The sequence below is a fragment of the Candoia aspera genome, chromosome 1 (genome assembly GCF_035149785.1).
Source record: "Candoia aspera isolate rCanAsp1 chromosome 1, rCanAsp1.hap2, whole genome shotgun sequence".
NCBI classification, from domain to species: domain Eukaryota; kingdom Metazoa; phylum Chordata; class Lepidosauria; order Squamata; family Boidae; genus Candoia; species Candoia aspera.
The window spans coordinates 160795614-160815804 of NC_086153.1; the positions used below are offsets into that span (position 1 = coordinate 160795614).

The 20191-nt window shown below is 37.7% G+C and overlaps 1 protein-coding gene across 4 annotated transcripts in view; it reads right to left on the reverse strand.

Moving 5' to 3' along the window:
- Nucleotides 1-20191, reverse strand: part of EHBP1 (EH domain binding protein 1) — a 267597-nt gene that overhangs the window by 56284 nt on the left and 191122 nt on the right. For 2 of the 4 annotated variants that reach the window (XM_063316914.1, XM_063316907.1), the window contains 4 exons: nt 7941-8054; nt 4099-4226; nt 1227-1362; nt 964-1070 (listed from right to left, as the gene is read on the reverse strand). In XM_063316914.1, the coding sequence (XP_063172984.1) occupies nt 964-1070; nt 1227-1362; nt 4099-4226; nt 7941-8054 (485 nt within the window). The remainder of the gene's footprint in view (nt 1-963; nt 1071-1226; nt 1363-4098; nt 4227-7940; nt 8055-20191) is intronic. The other 2 variants (XM_063316932.1, XM_063316921.1) reach the window with 1 other exon arrangement.

The window sequence follows — 20191 nt, forward strand, 5'->3', positions numbered from 1 at the left end:
AATTTATATCCAAGAATTCATAATATATATTTGCATATATATTATGAACTTGCTAAGCAAGAGCTCTTCAACTCTATTAAAGGTAACTGTTCTAAAAGAAAAAGAAAAAGAAAAAAAAATTATCAGCGGGAAAATACTGAGATGTGTGGGCACTGAGCGTAAGGATTAGGAAACATATTCTTTAGAGGAAACTGAGTTTCATCTGAGAGAGCAAAAACATTCTACTGACTTAGAAAACAACAAAAAGCAAGAATTGACCATTGTAGAAAATCATGTGGTGCCTCTAGTCAAAATAAAAAAGAAAAGGAAAAAAACAGAAATAAAACATATTCAGGTCAAACTTGTTCTTCTTGCTTCTGTCCTGTAGCTGTCCATCAAAAGCAGTTTTCTCCCTGCGGTCTATCAAATATTTCCCTCACAAATCAATTTTACACATGATCAGCCCATACCCCTACTGAGCTGAACCTCCCCGTTAATTAAGTGAAGAAATTACCATATATATTATATTAATGCAAACATCATTCAGCTAGTAATTCACGGCTGATCTGGATAATGGAAAGGTTGAACACCCATTAACCCAAGCCAACAAAATGGGTTGGCTGAGAAATTCTAGCAGGTCTCATGTGACTTTTCCCTCTAACTGCAGCTCTGCAGTATCTGCTATTGTAATAATTAAAATCCTCCCGGTCGATCAATACTGGAATCTCTTTATGGGAAGTGCCCTGATGGAAATGTCTCAAGGAAGCTGGAGCTGTGGAACTCTGAAAAATTCGTTTTTTTATCTGACAATTATCACCACGCTGCAGACTAATTCAACAGCACAGCTCTCTCACTCCGCTTTGAATGCAATGGAGATTGACATCTAAGAAAACCTAACATCTCATTTTAACAAATAAAGGCACTATTTCCACATACAGTTGAGAATTATCAGCAATCATGAAACCAGACAAAAAATTAATATACATTAAGCACTTCATCTTCTGATGGCTTCCTCTGAGTTTCAGTTATCGCTGCCTTCTCCTCATTTCCTCTCTTTATATCTTCCTGTATTGATCTCTGCCTTTTCATCTCTTGAAAAAAAAGGAGAGGAAAGACATGAAAAATTATTATAATACTTGATATTTGTGTATTGAAAAGTGGACTCACATTATTATTTATTGTTAAATATTATTAAGTCATAAGGTTGGGGATGGAGGAGAATTTTTTAAAAGAACATTTCTGCCTACCTGGCCTGCTTTCAATATATTGACTGAATGACTGAAGCTGCGTTTTTCTGACAGTTGAATCCTTGCTAAAAACAACAGGATTTCTAAAACGTTCAGCTGCTTTTTGTAATCGCTCAGCATGTTCCTCTGTCTCATTCTGCCAGAAAAACAAAACAAAAACAAAACTGAGCACCACGTTCTATTGTTTATAATGCAAACAGAATAATCAGGAAGGTGTATTTCAGGAGGAGAGAATTATGCAGAGAAAACCCCACTACTCAGATGCTTGTGTCAGATAACAATTATATCAGGAGCCAAAAATGTATGGAACCACACAAAAGAGATTTTGGCAAAATAAGCTCCTTTGGATATTAATCTGGCAATGGCCCTTCAGCTGGGGTTCTTGGAGATACCAAGATCTGTTAGCAGCATCCACTGTGACTTGAGGCAAAGCAGGGCTCATAAGATTACCATTTGCCAACTTGGATACCCAGAACACTGTGTATATATTAGGGTTCCTAGAACAGTATGTATATTTTTAAACATCATATCTCTGTTTAATTTGCATACTGCCTCTAGTCTTTTGCACACATGATTTGCCCCAGTAAAAAATTCTACCATTCTGTATGGAGCCACATATTCTTGTATAATATGAAGAATCATTTCTAATTTTATGTCCATTGAGATGAGTCACTAATGCTTGATGACAAATAAAAAGTAAGGTTATAACACTACCCCAGTGAACTGTGTTTCATTAGCTATAACTTTATGAATCCAGATTTATAAATAAACCTTTTAACAGCTAAGGAAACTACAATTACCATTTTCCAAAGCTTCCTATGGTAATACATTCAAATGGGTCTATCAATGTGAAATATCCCAGAAGACTAAACCACCGCCGTGTGTGGAAACTGCAGATACCGAGATGCTGTGTACCAAACAAATATTTCATTTTATACCTAATCTATTATTATTTTTATTAAGTGTTTTGAAAGTAAATAGGGAAAGGCTAAGATGCATGACTAATAGCTAAGCCTGCTGAATGCTGAAACTGGTTATCAAAAGCTACCAAGACTTTGCCCTTCCTCTGCATTGAGACAATTGCTAATGAGGGAGTTCTCCAATGGCCTATTCTCTAGCCTCAAGGAGGCCTGGGATACAGAATCCTCCAGGGAAGGTAACAGTTTATCCTTTTCCACAAACACAGAATGCCTATTTATAAATGTGTAAACTGCATTTTATTAGAAACACAAATCCAAGTCAATGCTGAAAGCTCTAAGAGAACAGATGGACACCACATATTTTTTTCATGCAGCATTAAAGAAAGTGTTCAGATCCTGCTATACTTTTTGTTGCACTAACTACAAAAAAAGAACACAACAGAAATGAAAGGTCCTCTCCTTCATACAAATGTGTGCAATTGGAACAAAAAATATTTTTCTGGGCTCTGTGTGCGTGCCATCTTAACTGAATGAAATTGGCCTAATAGAGGGAACTAGTCAGCCATTTATGGAGTTAATTTTATTTCTTAAAAGCATCACTCATTCTAGAATTATTTTTCAACAATCAAGATGCTATGACTTCATTCTTCGAAGAAACGGATCTCTTCGAGCTCTTCATACAATAGCCATCTGACAGTTGAAATGCAAGTCTTTACCAAAATAAACAAACATGGCTAATTTTTTAGGCCTGGCAACATGTTAAAATATCAGTGCGATTAGCCAGTAAATCCCATTTTAAGAAGCCTTTTTATGACTAGGGACTTCTGCCACTTTACAAATGTATTCCTCTAAGCCCACTAATTCAGTTAGCCTTTTCAATCCATTGTATTATTCCAAGGCCAGCTTCATTTTGCATTAAATCCACTGCAGAAAGCTAAATTGAACGCAAAAAAATCAGACTTGATCCAAGCTTCTCTTTGTTCAAAGATAGAGATTGAAAGTCCGTTGCTGCTGCTGCTGCTGCACACTTTCATCACCAATTTATCGGAACCGACTGTGTTAGGGAAAAAGCAATGAAAGTCATTGTTTTGAGACTTCAAAGCATCTCTGTATCTGGGGAAGGAAATCCTTTCACTCAGCAGGGCACACACCCCCAGTCTGCAGGTGGGTGAAAAGTTATACAAGTGGACTGTCCTCACAGCCATCCAAATCTTTTCCCTTAGGAGTAATAGCTATGGCTAATGAAGACAATAAGCTGAGTAGATGCACCAAAAATCTATCAAAGCCTATGTATACGTAGACAAGTCCCTGCCGCCGACAGATAATATGGCAGAATGGCTCTCCTACTTAAGACACAAACACATTTCCTATAATCCACTTCTTAAAATCATTTAGAGTTTATGCAGAAGTTTAACTAATGATGTCACTAAAGCAAGGAGAAAGAGAAAATAGGCCTCAAAGGAGCTCTGCCCCACATTAAAAAACTAGCTTAAGAAGGAGGCGGATACAAGTGATTTAAGAGTTGAAATATATTTCAAAATATGTATTAGGCAATCACTTTATTAGGCCAAATTAATATTACAAAACTGCGGCAGCTTTGTATTACTGAGTTAGCTGGTAATATGTATTTTGGTATTTTTCATACAGCCAATACATCTGTAAAGAAAAATGGATTTCAATTAAAATAAAGATTACCAAAATATCATTTCATAGCATAATAGCCAAATGAAGCCATCACCAATTATATAACCAAGTCACAATTATGAGAGAAATATCTGTCAACACACAGGCAAAACGTAATTCAAATCTCTTTATATGGCTGCAAAAAGTGGTTTTTACAGCACGGTAAACTTTGAACAACTTAGAAAAAGATTGGGATTCTTCACTATGAAATGTGAATCAGAATCCAAAAGGCACAGGTATTACAGGAAAAGTTTTTTGTTAAAACTTACCATAAACATTGGCTCAGTGCTATCAGTAACTGGTTTCGGAACTGTAATGGAAAGTGAATTTGCCACCTGCGGTTGAACGTCTAGGAGTTTCTTCAGCTTCAAATCTACCAACTTGCTGTTCTGTTCAGCTACATATGCAAAGACCACAGTGCAACAGAGAAAGCAAGAGAGAGAGAGATGCGTTTAAATGCAGAGTTAGTATAATAATGTATTAAAAAACATTTGCATTGCTCTAGTTGTACTCTTTAAATTTCAGCTGATATGGAAATCAAACACAGAACTTAGAACTTAAGACATATTACAGCAATAATAATTTGCCCATGGGGTGGGGGTGGTAAAAGGTAAAACTGAATCCTAACAATACATTTTAAAAATGGATTCTTTGTGTTTTTCTTCCTGCCTTCATCCCTTTCTAATTCAGTTACATTGGGGCTCCGGGTGCATTATGGCCAATAAGTAAATGCATTTACAGTATATAAATGAAATCCAACTGATTTTCATGGAATGTGTTTAGAAGTAAATTTATTTAGGGCCGAAGATATCAAATTAATTTTATCAATATGGCTGGGTGGTAAACTCTTCTTCCTGCAATATGTACTTATCTTTTTTGTTGTATATTTAAACATTAATTGTAAATATATTGTCTTTTAACTAAAAGAGCTTATCAGCTTATTGATAAGCTGTCTATGTAACAATCTGATTAGGGTAATAATCCGATACATGTATATATTCATTATTTTAGTGATCTGATATATGAAATAGTTATTTGCACATGTAAAGACGTCCAATACTAAAGGACATAAAATATTCTAAATATTACTCTGAGAAAAGTTATAACATAACAAATATCTGTAATTTATATTATTAAATTTAGAAATATTATCTTGGCATATCCTTGTCCTTTCTACATTGGCTTGAATGTTGAAAATGTCACTACGCTATCAGTTTATTCATAGTATTGTTTTCACCCTAATCCATTCTTCTGTAACCCAGTGCCCTCCAGATCGACATTTTCACTGGAAATGATGGAAATTGTAGTCCAGCATTTCTGAAGAGCACTGTACTGGAGAAGGTTGTCCTGATCCATTATTTAAGCAAGATGGCAGCTTCAAGCTCAGTTGGACTGCTCATATAAGTATTGCTTAATTTCCACTTTAGAATATGGCAAAGTGCAGTAATTACAATCTTCATGAGTTTTAGCCTTGCCATGTTGGAACTAGTGAGAGGCAAAGCAGCCTATTTATATACACTATAGCATTATATGTTGAATTTATACTGAACGAACTCCATGTTTCTTCAAATGAGACTAAGTGGAGAGATTATTTATTTATGGATTCATATCCCATTTTTCAGCCAAAAGAATGGCTGAAGGCCATTTGTAGAACTCCCAATAGGCAAAATGCTTTTATAGTCTCACATCATTAATCCTTGGCCAGTGTGCCTTTATTTTCACTTGACAGGTCAGGTCCTGTCTGAAATGGTTTGTAAGTGTACTTGATCCAGAATTTGAACCTAGCCGTACATGTAGTAGCTACATCTAGCCATACATGTAATAGCTACATTCATTTCTCCATCAACTTCTATATGGAAAAGAGAGTAACAGCTCTTACTATATAGGTTATAATAGGTAGAAGTAGGCTACTGTGAGCCAAAGAAGATATAATGCTGGAAGATCTTGATCATTTCTCCTGCCATTTTTAACACTTTTAATAGCAGCTGCAGTGGAGTAGGGAGAGGAAAATCAGATTAAAACCATGGCACTGAGGGTGTGTGTGTGAATCCTTTCATCTTGGGTTGCTTATCCAATGTCTTTCTCCCCCTCCAGTGCTGCAGCCATAATCCAATCGCCAGCTTTCAAAAAAGTGAGGATCTGATTACAGTTCCCTTGATATCCTGTCTAGTTGTATGATTGTAACATTCAAAGTTCAAACAGCAAAATATGCTACTTATTCTAAAAATAGAAAAGACTGAAACCCTTCACTGAAGACCCTCCCTAAACAGTTACTACTCACACATTAAACCATTTTAAGAGGTGGAGAAATAGGAACTACTGTGAAGTGTTAAGTGAATTTGAATGTTACCAGTTTAAATCTCACCACCACTTAATTCTTTACATGGCCTTTAGGCAACCAAACTGTATGAGCCTCAGCTTTTCTTCTGCTGTGCAGAGTTCTAAGAATTATGGGGGAAATGCCCTGAATATGCTAAAGGGCCAGATATTACTGAAATAAAAGAAAATGTCTTCATTCTACAAAAGGAGAGGAAGAGGATTTTAAGGAAAGTACTTATGAGTTGAATCACACATTTCCTGAATTCTTGAACATTCCTCCCCACCTCCATCCAGCAAAAGAAGCCCTAGAAGAACTTACTACCAGGCTTTTTACTGGAAATAATCTAGGCGAAGTTCACAGCAAATAAAATAGTCTGACAGAAATCCAGGAAAGACCACTGATCTTCAGTGCTACCTCCCCTTTTTGCTAAGCTGTATGTGGTAATTACTAAAAGCCTTTTCCTTCAAGAAATTGTTTCTACCATTATAATATTCTGAATACAGATGAACCTGATTTCAGATCAAATTGCAGTGAATAATACTTAGGAAAGGGAAAAACGTATATTGAATACTGTTGCCAAAAAGAAGGGGGGAATAAAGAAAAGGCCAACGACAGCACAGAGGATCCCTATATGTGGGAGCTAATACGATATTGTAGTGTTCTTTGTTGCCCAGAAGGAAAAACTGTCCCTTGTAGATTCGGCTTGAAGAAGAGACAGCCTTATTAGTGAGTAACAGAATTTATTTATTTATTTAAATTCAGAGACTGCCTGATTTCAGAGTGACTCTGGGCAGTTTACAGATTAAAAATTAAAAGAAAACAAGGTATATCAAGGAAAAAGAAGACAACTGACCAGAAGACAGAACTAAAAACTCCATAAAACCCCACACATCAAAAAACCCAAACTAGCTCCCATCCTACCAGGATCTAGATGTTTGTGGAAAGTCAAAAGAATGGGAGGATATAAGTTAGATGTTAAGGTTCTACAAAACTCTTTCAATTTTTTGTCAAATCATGGTCACTTTTGAGACTAATTACACAGAGCCTATCTTTTCATTACAACTAGCTTTAACTGAAGTATATAGTTCCGGATCAGGATCTGTCCTCAATTTAGATCATTTGCATCAAACAGTGCCTTCCTAACAATGCTTTTGAAAGACTAGAAAGTATTTTATTTCTTTACAATGAGTAGTAAGTTTTGAACTTGCATTTGTTGCCATTAACATGAATATACTTGACTGGAACAAAAAAGTTGCCATGATTATTGGAATTGCATAACTGTATCCTTATTGCTCAGTCTGTACATTTCATATGTCAATTTTTTGCCAACATTTCCTCATACTTGTTTCAAATGATCCACAGCCTGGACCTATGCTTTATGTCATATCTTGTTGAAAATAAGACTCCAAATCCAGCAGGGCATAATTCCAAACAAATGTGCACAGGACTGCTATAATAGCCTTTGAGTATAATTATTTTTACTTGTAATTCACAAAACATTTATAGGATTTTGGCAATAACAACGAATACTAGACTATGAAGAACTATGTCTGCCAATTCCCATTAAATTTACATTCAGTATTGATAACAAATGCATTTCAAAAATTAAAAAAATATCAATCCTTAGTTCATTTGTTAACTGTAACATTGCTAAAAATGCCTGAAAAGGCATTTATGAAAAGCAAATGAATCCAAGCAAATATAATACTAGGCTAACAAATTACATGGTACTGACAATTAAATTAAAGTTAGTCATGGAAAAGCTGTGAAATAGGCATTTAGTGGAATTACCATCAGAATCAAGCTCATTTTCTAGGTTAGTATGTTGGTCGTCACCACTAATAACAGTGTTATCAGGAATCTCTTCATTAGAAACTATCACAATATTATCACTCCGATCCCCATCTGTAAGAACATGCCATAGTAAGGTTAGTGAATTCTTGTCTTGTACATGCATCCCTTCAATCAAAACATTAGTATTTTAGAGTTAGTTGAGCACTTTAATCAACAGCACAGAAAGAAACAAGTTAGTGAAAGGTAACAATTGGTTGACAGAAAAATCACATCCTTTTATTTAAAGTATACATTACATGCACAGTATTTACATGCATTACTATATGAGTATATAGATGCTATCTATTATTGTTCTGCAAAGCCTCTGAAAAAGGTGCTTTGCAGTAGCTGGAACATGTACAAAGCACTTCTTTTGAATGTTTTGCATAGTTCTAATATGTTGTTTGGTAACTTGCTAAGCTGTGAGACAATGTGTCAAATTCAAATTTAGTTTTCACCAACTGAAATGTAGATGTTTCAGATGTTTCTTGAAATACAGATGTTTCAGAAAAACATATTCCCACATTTCACAAAAGCAGATATTCTTCTCCTCTAAGTCTAGTTTCTACTTTGAAAAATAATAATGCAACTCTTCTCTATACCCATTTCAGCCAAACAGAGAAACTTCTAGTTACCATAACCTGGAAATCTTGCATGACTGAATATGAGGCAGAAAAAGAAATCTGAAGGAAAAGAGGGAAATCTCAGTTGAAAAGAAAAGTTCTCTTTTTTCTAATTGAAACAAAACAGAATAAAAAACAATAACTACAAAGGAGAAAAGGAAAAAAGTAGTGTAAAAAAGGATAAAATATCAGTAAATAAACAGGGAGTTTGCAATTGTCATAAAAATTAAAGTTCATTGTTTTATTAAATAAATGATTGTATAGCACTGAACACACTGTATAATTTTAAAGAAAACTAAAAAAAATCTGTATAGAACTTGGAACAAGATGTCAATATTACCACTATTATTATTCCAAGGATAAACAAAGTAATCATATAAAAAAGAAGAAAAGCAAAAAAGAGGAAAAAAGAGAAAAATAAAAATAAATAAAAACATTATTAGAAAACTGCTTGAATTCAAATTTTCTCCCAAAAATTCTCAGCCAAAATGACCAATACTCTACAAAAGATAGAGTGGACTAGAAGCCACTAGTATTAAGAAGAATAGTACCTCTGAAGCAATAAATGCTCATCATGATTATTAGTTACTGACAGTCTTATCCTCCATGAATCTGTCAAATCCCTTTTAAAATCTGTCCAAGCCAGTGACCGTGGCTATAACTTGGAGTAGCAAATTTCATAATTTAATTCGGGATCATGGAAAGAAGTAATTCTGAATTGTTCATCATTCATTTGATGATCTACCTTCCAAATTTATAAGAGGGGAAGGAAAGTAAAAAGCAGCCCATTCATACTTTCAGGGTCACTGTACAAGAACAAAGAGGATAATGAAATAAATGTCTAGGTACAGAAAACAAATAACTGGGCAGATTAAGAACCATTGTTGCAGCCTGGGAAAAAACAAACATAAATTTGCCTTCTTTTCACTTCCAGATGAAAACTTCACTTCCATTCTGTCTACAAGTAAGTTCTATCACTTCACTTTCAGAATCTGCTATTAATTGATATAGCAATAACCATCCATAGTCAAAGAGCTACCTCTTACTCACAGGGAACATAGATTTAACAATTTAAAAGGCTGCCTCCAAGGCACTGAAGCCACTCATGAACACAGAAGGTTCAGTAGACCAAATTAGGTCAAGATTTGCACCACTTGACTTTTCAGTCAACTATTATTGTTGTTGTTGTTTATTCATTTAGTCGCTTCTGACTCTTTGTGACTTCATGGACCAGCCCACGCCAGAGCTTCCTGTCGGTCGTCAACACCCCCAGCTCCCCCAGGGACGAGTCCGTCACCTCTAGAATATCATCCATCCATCTTGCCCTTGGTCGGCCCCTCTTCCTTTTGCCTTCCACTCTCCCTAGCATCAGCATCTTCTCCAGGGTGTCCTGTCTTCTCATTATGTGGCCAAAGTATTTCAGTTTTGCCTTTAATATCATTCCCTCAAGTGAGCAGTCTGGCTTTATTTCCTGGAGGATGGACTGGTTTGATCTTCTTGCAGTCCAAGGCACTCTCAGAATTTTCCTCCAACACCACAGTTCCAAAGCATCGATCTTCCTTCGCTCAGCCTTCCTTATGGTCCAGCTCTCGCAGCCATATGTTACTACAGGGAACACCATTGCTTTAACTATGCGGGCCTTTGTTGTCAGTGTGATGTCTCTGCTCTTAACTATTTTATCGAGATTTGTCATTGCTCTTCTTCCAAGGATTAAGCGTCTTCTGATTTCCTGACTGCAGTCAGCATCTGCAGTAATCTTTGCACCTAGGAATACAAAGTCTTTCACTGCTTCTACATTTTCTCCCTCTATTTGCCAGTTATCAATCAAGCTGGTTGCCATAATCTTGGTTTTTTTGAGGTTTAGCTGCAAACCAGCGTTTGCACTTTCTTCTTTCACCTTCATCATAAGGCTCCTCAGTTCCTCTTCACTTTCAGCCATCACAACTATTATTAGCATAGCAATAATCAGAATTATCCCTGACTGGTTGGGAATATGGCCCCCTGAAACTAAATACTGCTCCAAAGGCAATGAAGCCACACATGAAACACATGGATTCATAAGTAAATACATTCTCTGATTTAAGTCTCACTCAATAAAATAGTTAAGAGCAGAGACATCACACTGACAACAAAGGTCCGCATAGTTAAAGCAATGGTGTTCCCCATAGTAACATATGGCTGCAAGAGCTCGACTATAAGGAAGGCTGAGAGAAGGAAGAGAGATGCTTTTGAACTGCGGTGTTGGAGGAAAATTCTGAGAGTGCCTTGGACTGCAAGAAGATCAAACCAGTCCATCCTCCAGGAAATAAAGCCAGACTGCTCACTTGAGGGAATGATATTAAAGGCAAAACTGAAATATTTTGGCCACATAATGAGAAGACAGGACAGCCTGGAGAAGATGTTGATGCTAGGGAGAGTGGAAGGCAAAAGGAAGAGGGGCCGACCAAGGGCAAGGTGGATGGATGATATTCTAGAGGTGACGGACTCGTCCCTGGGGGAGCTGGGGGTGTTGACGACCGACAGGAAGCTCTGGCGTGGGCTGGTCCATGAAGTCACAAAGAGTTGGAAGCGACTGAATGAATAAACTACAAACTGCCATATTGTGGTCTACGCACTGGAGTGTTTCAAAACAATACAAAATATGCCAAGATGAAAAAACTTTGCTTAGACTCAAGACTTCACTATACTCCAAAACACTCTTTTGCTGAAACCTTAAATGGAGCAAGAATACTGACCCTGTACTGATTTCAGTCTGTTGGTAAAACTGTGGAAGTCACTATTTTGAATAATTCCTGAATCATAATTCCAGTCTCATTGGCCCAGGAAATAGTTATCAGTCTTATTGAATTAACTATGACTTCCTGATTTGTTTCTGTTTAAGGTGTTTATACTTAGGGCAGGAAGATTGTAAGATCACCTCCTGCTGTCTATGGACCAAAAGATGGGTCAGAGTTTGACCCATATCTATATAAATTTAATTAAGGAAATTTTTAAAAGAATAAAATAAAAAAGAATAAAAACAAACAAAAACAATAAAAACAATACAAATTGTAGCATGATCCATATTTTATGACAAATACAAGAGGCCAGTTTGGCAGATAAAGTAGCCAACTTCCATAGGCCCTTAGGACAGCGAACAGAAAACCACCTTAATAATAAATACAGAATAATTTCAAAGTTTGAAGGATCCTTGATTGTTTAGTTCAACTATTATACTCTGAACCCATGAAAAGCAACTGGAGTGAAAAATGTGATGACTGTGACAAAATATGAAGATGGCTCTCAGGGGAACCCTTTCTAATACAGAACAAATGAAGCCTACAGAACTAGATAAATCATACTTAATGCTTGGGATTAGTCCATTCTAGAGATATTCCCATTTTTCAGTTTCTAGCAAATGACTCCATAGGAACTGATTATGTCCTGGAAGACTAGTTGGTGTTAATTCCAGTAACCTGTATCTGAGCTTTGACCCAATAACCTAAATGTTTTTGAGTACTCTTTCCTAAATGAGTAATTGTGTGAACTTCTTTTAACTTGTCCTGGAGTAAAGGCATACCAAGGTTGTTGATACAATGAATGGCTCCCCAAATATAATTGTGCTCCATAGCATATGCTTCTCAGGTTTTAGTCTGTGGTAGTCACCATTCTCCTTTCCAGAGGATTACTTTTTCTTGTGAAAAAAGGTGCTCAATAGCTTCAGTGGCTCTGAAAAAATGCCAGCTGAAACTGCCGCTAGGGTCAGTTTTGTGCCCCCATGAGCTCTGAAGCACCTTATTGGAATTGAATCCAAAGTATTGCACGGCCCCAATATCAATGATGGTGGGTATCAAATGAATTTCAGTGTATACAAGCATACATTCTTATTAGAGGAGCAACAGAGGAAGACACAGAAGAATTTTATAGTAAATTTAAGATGGGCTAAATAGAACATGTAGAAAACATATATTGTAGGAGTATATTTCACACTAACGCATCACTGGATAGACAATACCTGATAGACAACATTGGCATAATCAATTCAACTATGTAATAGGAAAGAGAAGATGGAGAAAGCCCATCAGAAGAAAGTCAGACAGGACAGTTTCAGGTGCAGATTGTGGAAAGGAATATGGATTTTTAGTATTAAATGTATGACTTAAACTTAGAAAATTAAAGGCAGGAAGTGTGTCAGCAAGGTTTAACCTGGAGGGTATATATAAGATCAACGTAACAAATATATTCAGTATACTTAATTCATATGAAAGTGAACCTGAAGAGCTACGGGAAGAGATAAGAAACATTGTGAAAACTGAAGCAGAAAAACATATTCCCAAAATTTCAAAGGAAAAAGGATCCAAGTGGCTTTCAGAACAAGCTATCATGATAGCCAAGGGAAGATGGAGGATGAAAGCATTTGGCAACAAGAATGGACAACAGCTGAAAGCAAAGTTTATCAGCCAAGAAAGGACTAAGGAAGATAACGTCAACAAATACTGTAGAGGAAAATAATAAGAAAATGAGAGACGGTTTTCAGGAAATGTCAGAACTCAGGAAAATTTACAGCTAAAGTAGAATTACTTAAGGTTAACCATTGAAGAGATCTAATAAAGGCAATGAGATTCACAGAAGACAGACTATATTGAAATCTTTTATAGACAGGATAATGGAATGACAAAAACATTTGTATAGAGAGGATATGTTCCAGAACCAAGTCCACTAAAAGTGAAGTATGAGAGGCAATAGACCAGCTGTCAAATAGGAAACACCAGCACAGATGAAATGTCCACTAAACCAATTAAAGCTTCAGGAGAAGAAACAATTGAAGTGTTAACAGCCAGTGGTGTCTTTGGGAGACAATCAAGGAGGGGCAGTCTGACAAAAGGAATGTTGTACAATTTGTTCAACACAAAACTTGCCCATTTGTATGTGCATTGTCATGTTATGCACGCACCCAAAAGAGGCAGAGCTTGTAGTGCAACAGCACAATGCTCTTTTTGTCATTTTGATGAAAGCAGGCAATTTCTGTGGATGTCCATATTAAGAGCTCTATGTCAACATGTATGGAAGACTACTGTGTGGCCTAGAGTCCAAAAAAGTGTGTCAGCATATGTGTCTCTGTGTTTGTGTTCTCTTGAAACAGAGATGTTCAAGAGAATGTGCCAACATTTACTTTTGCTTTAATAATTATAGCAAGCCTTTTAATTGAGTAAAACATGTCAGGGTGTAGAATATGTTAATATGAATGGGTGTGTCAGAACACTTATTTTTCCAAGGAGTCTTTGCAATGAACAAGAAGCTGTTATAAGGGCTGGAGAAACAGAATGGTTCAGAATACGCAAGGGAGTGAGAAGATGTAGAGAGTAAGGGAGATGATTTTGACAGAGATATGCAGGCTTTGCTGCCTAGGCAAAAGGGGTTAAAGCATTTTTAAAGTCCGGTATGTCCAAATAACATTTGGAAGCAGCTCAGACAGGAACCTCCTTAATTCATTAACCTATAAGGAGGAGGTACAGCACAATCAGACTTGCAAGATTCTGTTATTATAACCAATCTCAATAAAAATAATTTTAGCCATCCTGTGGAGTTCATTTCATGGCCTAGTCTACCTAGTGGGGCTGATAGATGAGGACTTGTTTGGAAAATCTATTAAAGGATTAGCACGACAGACAGAGTCAAAACTGTAGATGGAGACACTGACAATCTGAGATATGCACTTCATTAGCTGAAAGCAAGGAGAACCACATAGCGTTCATTCTGTAAACGAAAAAGGCAAATCAAAAAATCTAGGGTGGTTTTAAATATTAAAAAGATAAAAATAATGCCCACTATCATCATAGTTTTCAGCAAAGAACTGAAGGTGGTAGATAATTTTGTTTATTGGGCTCAAGAACAGATGATGATGGACAATGGCCCAGAGAAGAAGAGATTTATCCTAGGTTGGAAGACAACAAAGAACATAAACCAGATTACAAGGGAAAAGAATTTCACATTACAGCAAAGATCAAAATAGTAGCAATGTTTCTTCCAATTATAATATATGGGCTGTGAAAGCTGAACATTGAGGAAGTATGAGAAAAAGACAGTTGGCTTCAAATTATGGATCTGCAGATGGTTATGAAAAATACATAAACTGCAAGAAGAACCAATCATTCTACCCCAGACAAAATAAAGACTGACCACTCCTCTTACATGATGATCAGCAAGCAGAAATTCAGTATTTCTGGCCTGCTGATAGAAATGAGGCTGGACTATTAAAAATGACTATATTTGACGGGGTTATGGGAAGTAGAAGTGGAAGGCAAGGTAGAAAGAGAATGTTCATAATTAAGTAGAACATTGGAATGGTCACAGAAGAGCTACCGATTGTTGCTGGTAAGAGATCGAAATGGTCATTTCTTCCATATAGTCACCAGGATCTGGGCTTCATTCAATGGCAATTAAAAGATAGTAAACCCTCAATTTATAGACTAACAGGGTGAAGGGCTGTATAATTGCAATATTAATTAGAACAGAGTGACTTTCATCCAATACAACAGAAGGAACTAATCTCTTTGAGATTATGTAATTTCTTGTGATGGGAACTGATGGAAGCAGAGGTATCATTTATTCCAGTGCACAGTTGGTTTCTCCTGACACTATAAAAAAAATCTCCAGGTTCTATAGGAAACTACTGAAATATATTTAGACATAAGAACTGAAGAGTAAGATGTGTCATGTTGGCAATTTGAAGAACCCATATGCAGAAGATGGATCAAAGTTCCTTTGCTGGGGGCCAGATGTCCATCTGTCAGAGATACTATGGTAGTGGATGCTTGCACTGGGCAAGGGGTTGGACTAGATGATCTCCAACCTTTATATTCTATGGTTCTATGGCTTGTGCCCCATTGACTTAAAAGGTATGGCTAGAATAAATGGGGAGAAATTTCAAGAAAACTATTTTAATTCACTGTTTGGAACAGACGTGCCCTAAAAGTTATTCACCAACAAAGAGATTGACTTGAAGATTGCAAACTCTTCTTTGAAGAGGTTTTTAAGCAGGGCATGAACTAGATCTCCTAAATTCTGAAATCTGCAATTAATATTGCCATTTTTTTTTGCCTAAATAGCAAGGCCAAGGAGAAAAACACAATAACAGGGGCGATGGCTCTTTGTATGCAAAATGAAAAAAACCTCCACTTTTCTAGTGTGGCCAGGAATGGAAGACCACCACTGGATATGAAGAACACATCCAATAGCAATACTGTCCATGTGGACTTTGAGCAATTCTATGATGATTCAACACGGGAAGAGGAATTTCTTGCTTGTGCTTAGGACAAAGAACATAAGGAAGGAAATAGCTACATAAGCTATACTGCCTGTTAACTTATATACTGCCTCTTAGGTGAGTTTTTGCTGAGGTGGCACTGTTAAATTTAGGAACTCCTGAATCCAGCACTAAGCATCATGGACGCTGCCCAGTTTGTTTCAATACTGCCACCCTGCACTTGATGCATCACCACCTGGCAGCTGTGAATTCCTATACACCAATTTGTCTCTAGATATAAGAGGAAGCTACAGTGCCACTCCCCTTTCAGGAACACTGCAAAAGCCTCCTTACAAGGCTGAAGCTTGATGATTAATGGTCCCACAAAAAGTAAAAGGCTCAAGCCAGCTCTGTAATTAGAAAATCAGCCAGCCTGCACTAAAGGCCCCTATTAGATTAATTGTTGAGCTGCCAGTTAAGGACCAGATAATTTATGGCCTAGTGAGGAGACCTGAGGTGTGGGCCCAGCAGTATATGTTGGAGGAGAGAACAGCTCTCCAAGCCTTTTACACATAATAGTTGCCTTACAAATCTTCCCCCACAGGTAGCCGGAAGACCCCGCCCATTAGGAACTAAGTGAGGAAGAAGGACAAATGAACAGCCACACCACAGGTGTGCTAAAATGGGACAGTGGGGCAGAAACAATGGGATTCCCTAGTGGGGAGGGTATCTGGGTGTCTCTGAGCTGGAAATCATGCAATTTCCTTCTTGCAGTGGAGACACGGATGATAATTTACTCACGTGTATTTGCCCTGTCTGATTATAAAGAGGGAAGGTTTGATTTTTTGATAAACGTAACAAAAAGGCCTCAAGGGTAAGAGAAGCCGAGGCAGAAAGCCACTGCAATGCAGTGGTTACGAGACTGGATTTGCATTTGAGAAGACTCAAATTCTTACTTAACCACAGGGCTCCCAGGGTGACACTTGGTTAATCTCTCTCTTTCAGACCAATCTTCCTCAAATAATGATTGTTGCAGGGGTAAGATTAGTGGGGACTCTCACATAGGCTACCTTGGCCACTCAGAGAAAAGGAAGAATATAAATAACTTTTCCTCTCCTCTGAATCTGTTTTCAGAGAGGCTTGCAAAAAAATGCCTAAAGTGACGAAAGCCAGAAAGATGAGATGACCACGTGCCCCTTTTGCTGTAAAACCCAGAAGCAGACACGTGAAACGAACACATGGCTGACATGGCAGTGTCTCACTAGATTCTCAGTCTTGTCCTTAGCTGTGATTTCTTGAGCTGTAATCATGAGACTTGGTTGGACAGATCCGTTTTAAAAAAATGGTAAATGATTCAAAGAATCTTGATGGACCATGTGCTTGACATATCAGATGAAGAGCAGTGATAATTAGAAAATACACTGGATGGCTCAGGAATACAAAACACTACCAAAGTTCCTTGAAGTATAGTAGTAGAAGTGAAAAAGGCTGTAACAGACAGACAACACCCTCTCATGGACCTAATAGTTACACTTCATTGAAATAGCTGCAACTTTACTATGCAGGCTTTGACTTAAGTTTAATTCTTTTCTCACACATTTGGCATATAACAGCTTAAGGAACCTGCTCTTTTCAGGAATAGAGAAAAGTGCAGAGATGAAGAAGTGAAAATCTAGAATGTGGGTATGCAACCTATGTATCTTCAAATATCACTGTATTATAGCTCCCAGCATCCCTAGGAAACATGGCTATTGTAGGAGATGCTGGGAGTTATAGTTTAGCAAATATCTGGAGAGCCTGCCAAGTCTAGACCCTAGTTCATACTATGCTGGCAAACCAGATTGGAACTGCACCACTTCAGACTGCAGGCAAGGCCTCATATGATAGGGTGCTTCCTCATAGAAAAGTAACTCCAATTCTGTAACATTATTTTTTTTAAATGAAAGGATTTCACCCATCCCATTTTTCTACTGTGGAACATTCTTTTAATGTCAATTAGTATAGGTAAGTGGGCAAGATGGGCAGTGAAGAAATTTGATAAACAAACAAACAAACAAACCCTAAGAAAGAGTACACAGGTGAAGTGTATAATATTTACCCGAAAGCCTAGTTCTATATCTTATGCTTGTAGTCATAGGATATCCAATTAAATTTGGTAGCATATTGCTGAAATCATGTGTTTTGGTGAGCATTCTCACTTCACTATTATTAGCAAGCAAAATTTTTGTCTTGGAACTTGCTGAGCACACAAAGTTGACCTTTACGTCTAGCTGTCAAGATGGGTTGCCCTGAAACTAAATTTGTAGCGAGAAACCAGAAAAAGCTTTCCAATTCTGGCTTCATCTTTGAAAAAAATGGTCATCTAATAGGAACTAAATGTTCTTTGCCTTAAAGAAATTTGTACACAACCCTGAAGTCAGAATAATGCAGGCAGCTCTGATTATTTTTGTTGGCATGTCTTTGCATCCTGCAACAATAGGTATCCAAGCAGGGGCTTACAACTTGGAGAAGTGTGCACCAAATACAGAAAAGAACAGCAATTGTCAATTCATGTGTCCTTGCACATGAACTGGGAGTGAGGCCATGCTGAGTAGCCACGCTCCTGACACAGTATGTGCTGACTAGACCCTTCCCCACCATCTGAGCATAAACTGTGAATGTCTGCAGGGAGGTTGCTTCTCACGTTCAAGCTGTGTATGTGAAGATTTCCACAGAAGCTGAAATGCAGGTGCCTTGGATTCTGAATTATTTGGAAGACTTTTGCAAATAGCTGTATGAAGAAAGACTCTGTTCCTGCAAGCTTCGTACTGAATACTTGGGGGTTAGGTTGGCTGCTTGGGATCTATGAAAGCAGGAGTGAAAAGAAGTCTGGCCCTGGGTGGCCTACCAGGCTTAAGATCTTGAGTTAGTAGTTTGTATAGCTGCTCCATTTCCTTTTTCTCTCTAACCATGTCCCAGTTGGTTCCCCTTTGCAAATATATGAAGTTACTTCTCAGGAAGGTTCTTGCTCACTCTCACCACCCAGGGAAACTGTTAACTGCTCCAATGATGGTTCTTCTTCTGACTCCAAGTACTGTTTTTATTGTCTAGGAAAGGGACAGCTGTCAATCAAAGTCACTTCTCTTGAAAAACCTAGAAAAATCCCTTTGGCCTTGCTCCTGATCCATTTGTGATAACTCCTTTTGTTCCTGCATATCCCTGATGGTCCACTGTGTTACTTGTTCCTGGTCTGCTTGACTAACTCACTGAACCATCTAAAAGCAATGCATGAGATGCTGCTGAATTAGGACCATCAGGAAAGTTAAAACCAAGGCTGGAGAACCGAATGGTTTGAAGATCACATTCAAATTCAGACACAGACTGACAAACTGAAAGATGTTGGTGGAGGGACACTGAGGAACAGCAGCTTTATCCCACTGGTAGAAATCGGTGTCCCATGGCATCACCTGATTTTTCTCTTTAGAAAGAAAAGAGGAGGGATGTGTCCCTGACCTGTCTTACATAGAGAAAGGCAGACCGTGCACGATAAGAAAGATAAGCTTTGCTCCTCCTCTATGACACTTTCTCTGTGCAGAGATACACATGATGAGATGCCTCCCTGCCTTTTCCTGCACAGACAAAAGCTGGTTTTGCTTAATCTTCCCAGCACCTTTTTGGGGGGGAAAGGTAGGATTAACCAAAGCCAGAAATTTGTTGGGAGGGCTGTATCCCTGCTCATGGCAATGGGCAGAAATCAATTAATTAATGAAAGCCTTCTTCCAATGGACTACGAAGAAGGCAATTTTCAGCAATTCCCTCTTCTCCCTCCAGCTGTTTAAGTCCTCAGGGAAGTAAGCTCTGGAAAACTGGAGACTTCTCCAGGACAGATAAATATGGGGGCACGGGAGGAGTCTGCAGAGAGAAGGAATTGGTGAATATCACTCATTTGCCTTGCCATCAAAAAGGGGGACAAGGCACAATTTGCTCAAAACTGTGTAATGTGATAAGCCTTCACTGTATCAGATGTCCTAAGTCCATTTTACACATTGTGCTGGTCCAGGAGTACATTTGGAATTTGGAAAGTATGTGGTAGGTGTTCTCACAAATGACTGCCTATTCAGAACATGGCTGCCATGTAAGCATGGCCAATCTCAAAATTTCCACTTCCCAGAAGGCATACTTGTTCTTTCCCACCCCAGGAGGACCTCTGTGGTGCTGCAAGGTGCTGCGGTAAATAAAAAAATTATCCAAGATGTTGTTGCTTTGTTTTGAAGCATGCCAGTTTCTAATGAAATATATAATTAGAAATAATCTTTCAAAAATGAAGTGGGGAGAGAATTTAGTGGGCACCATGTTACTTACTCCTGAATTAGGGTTGGTGC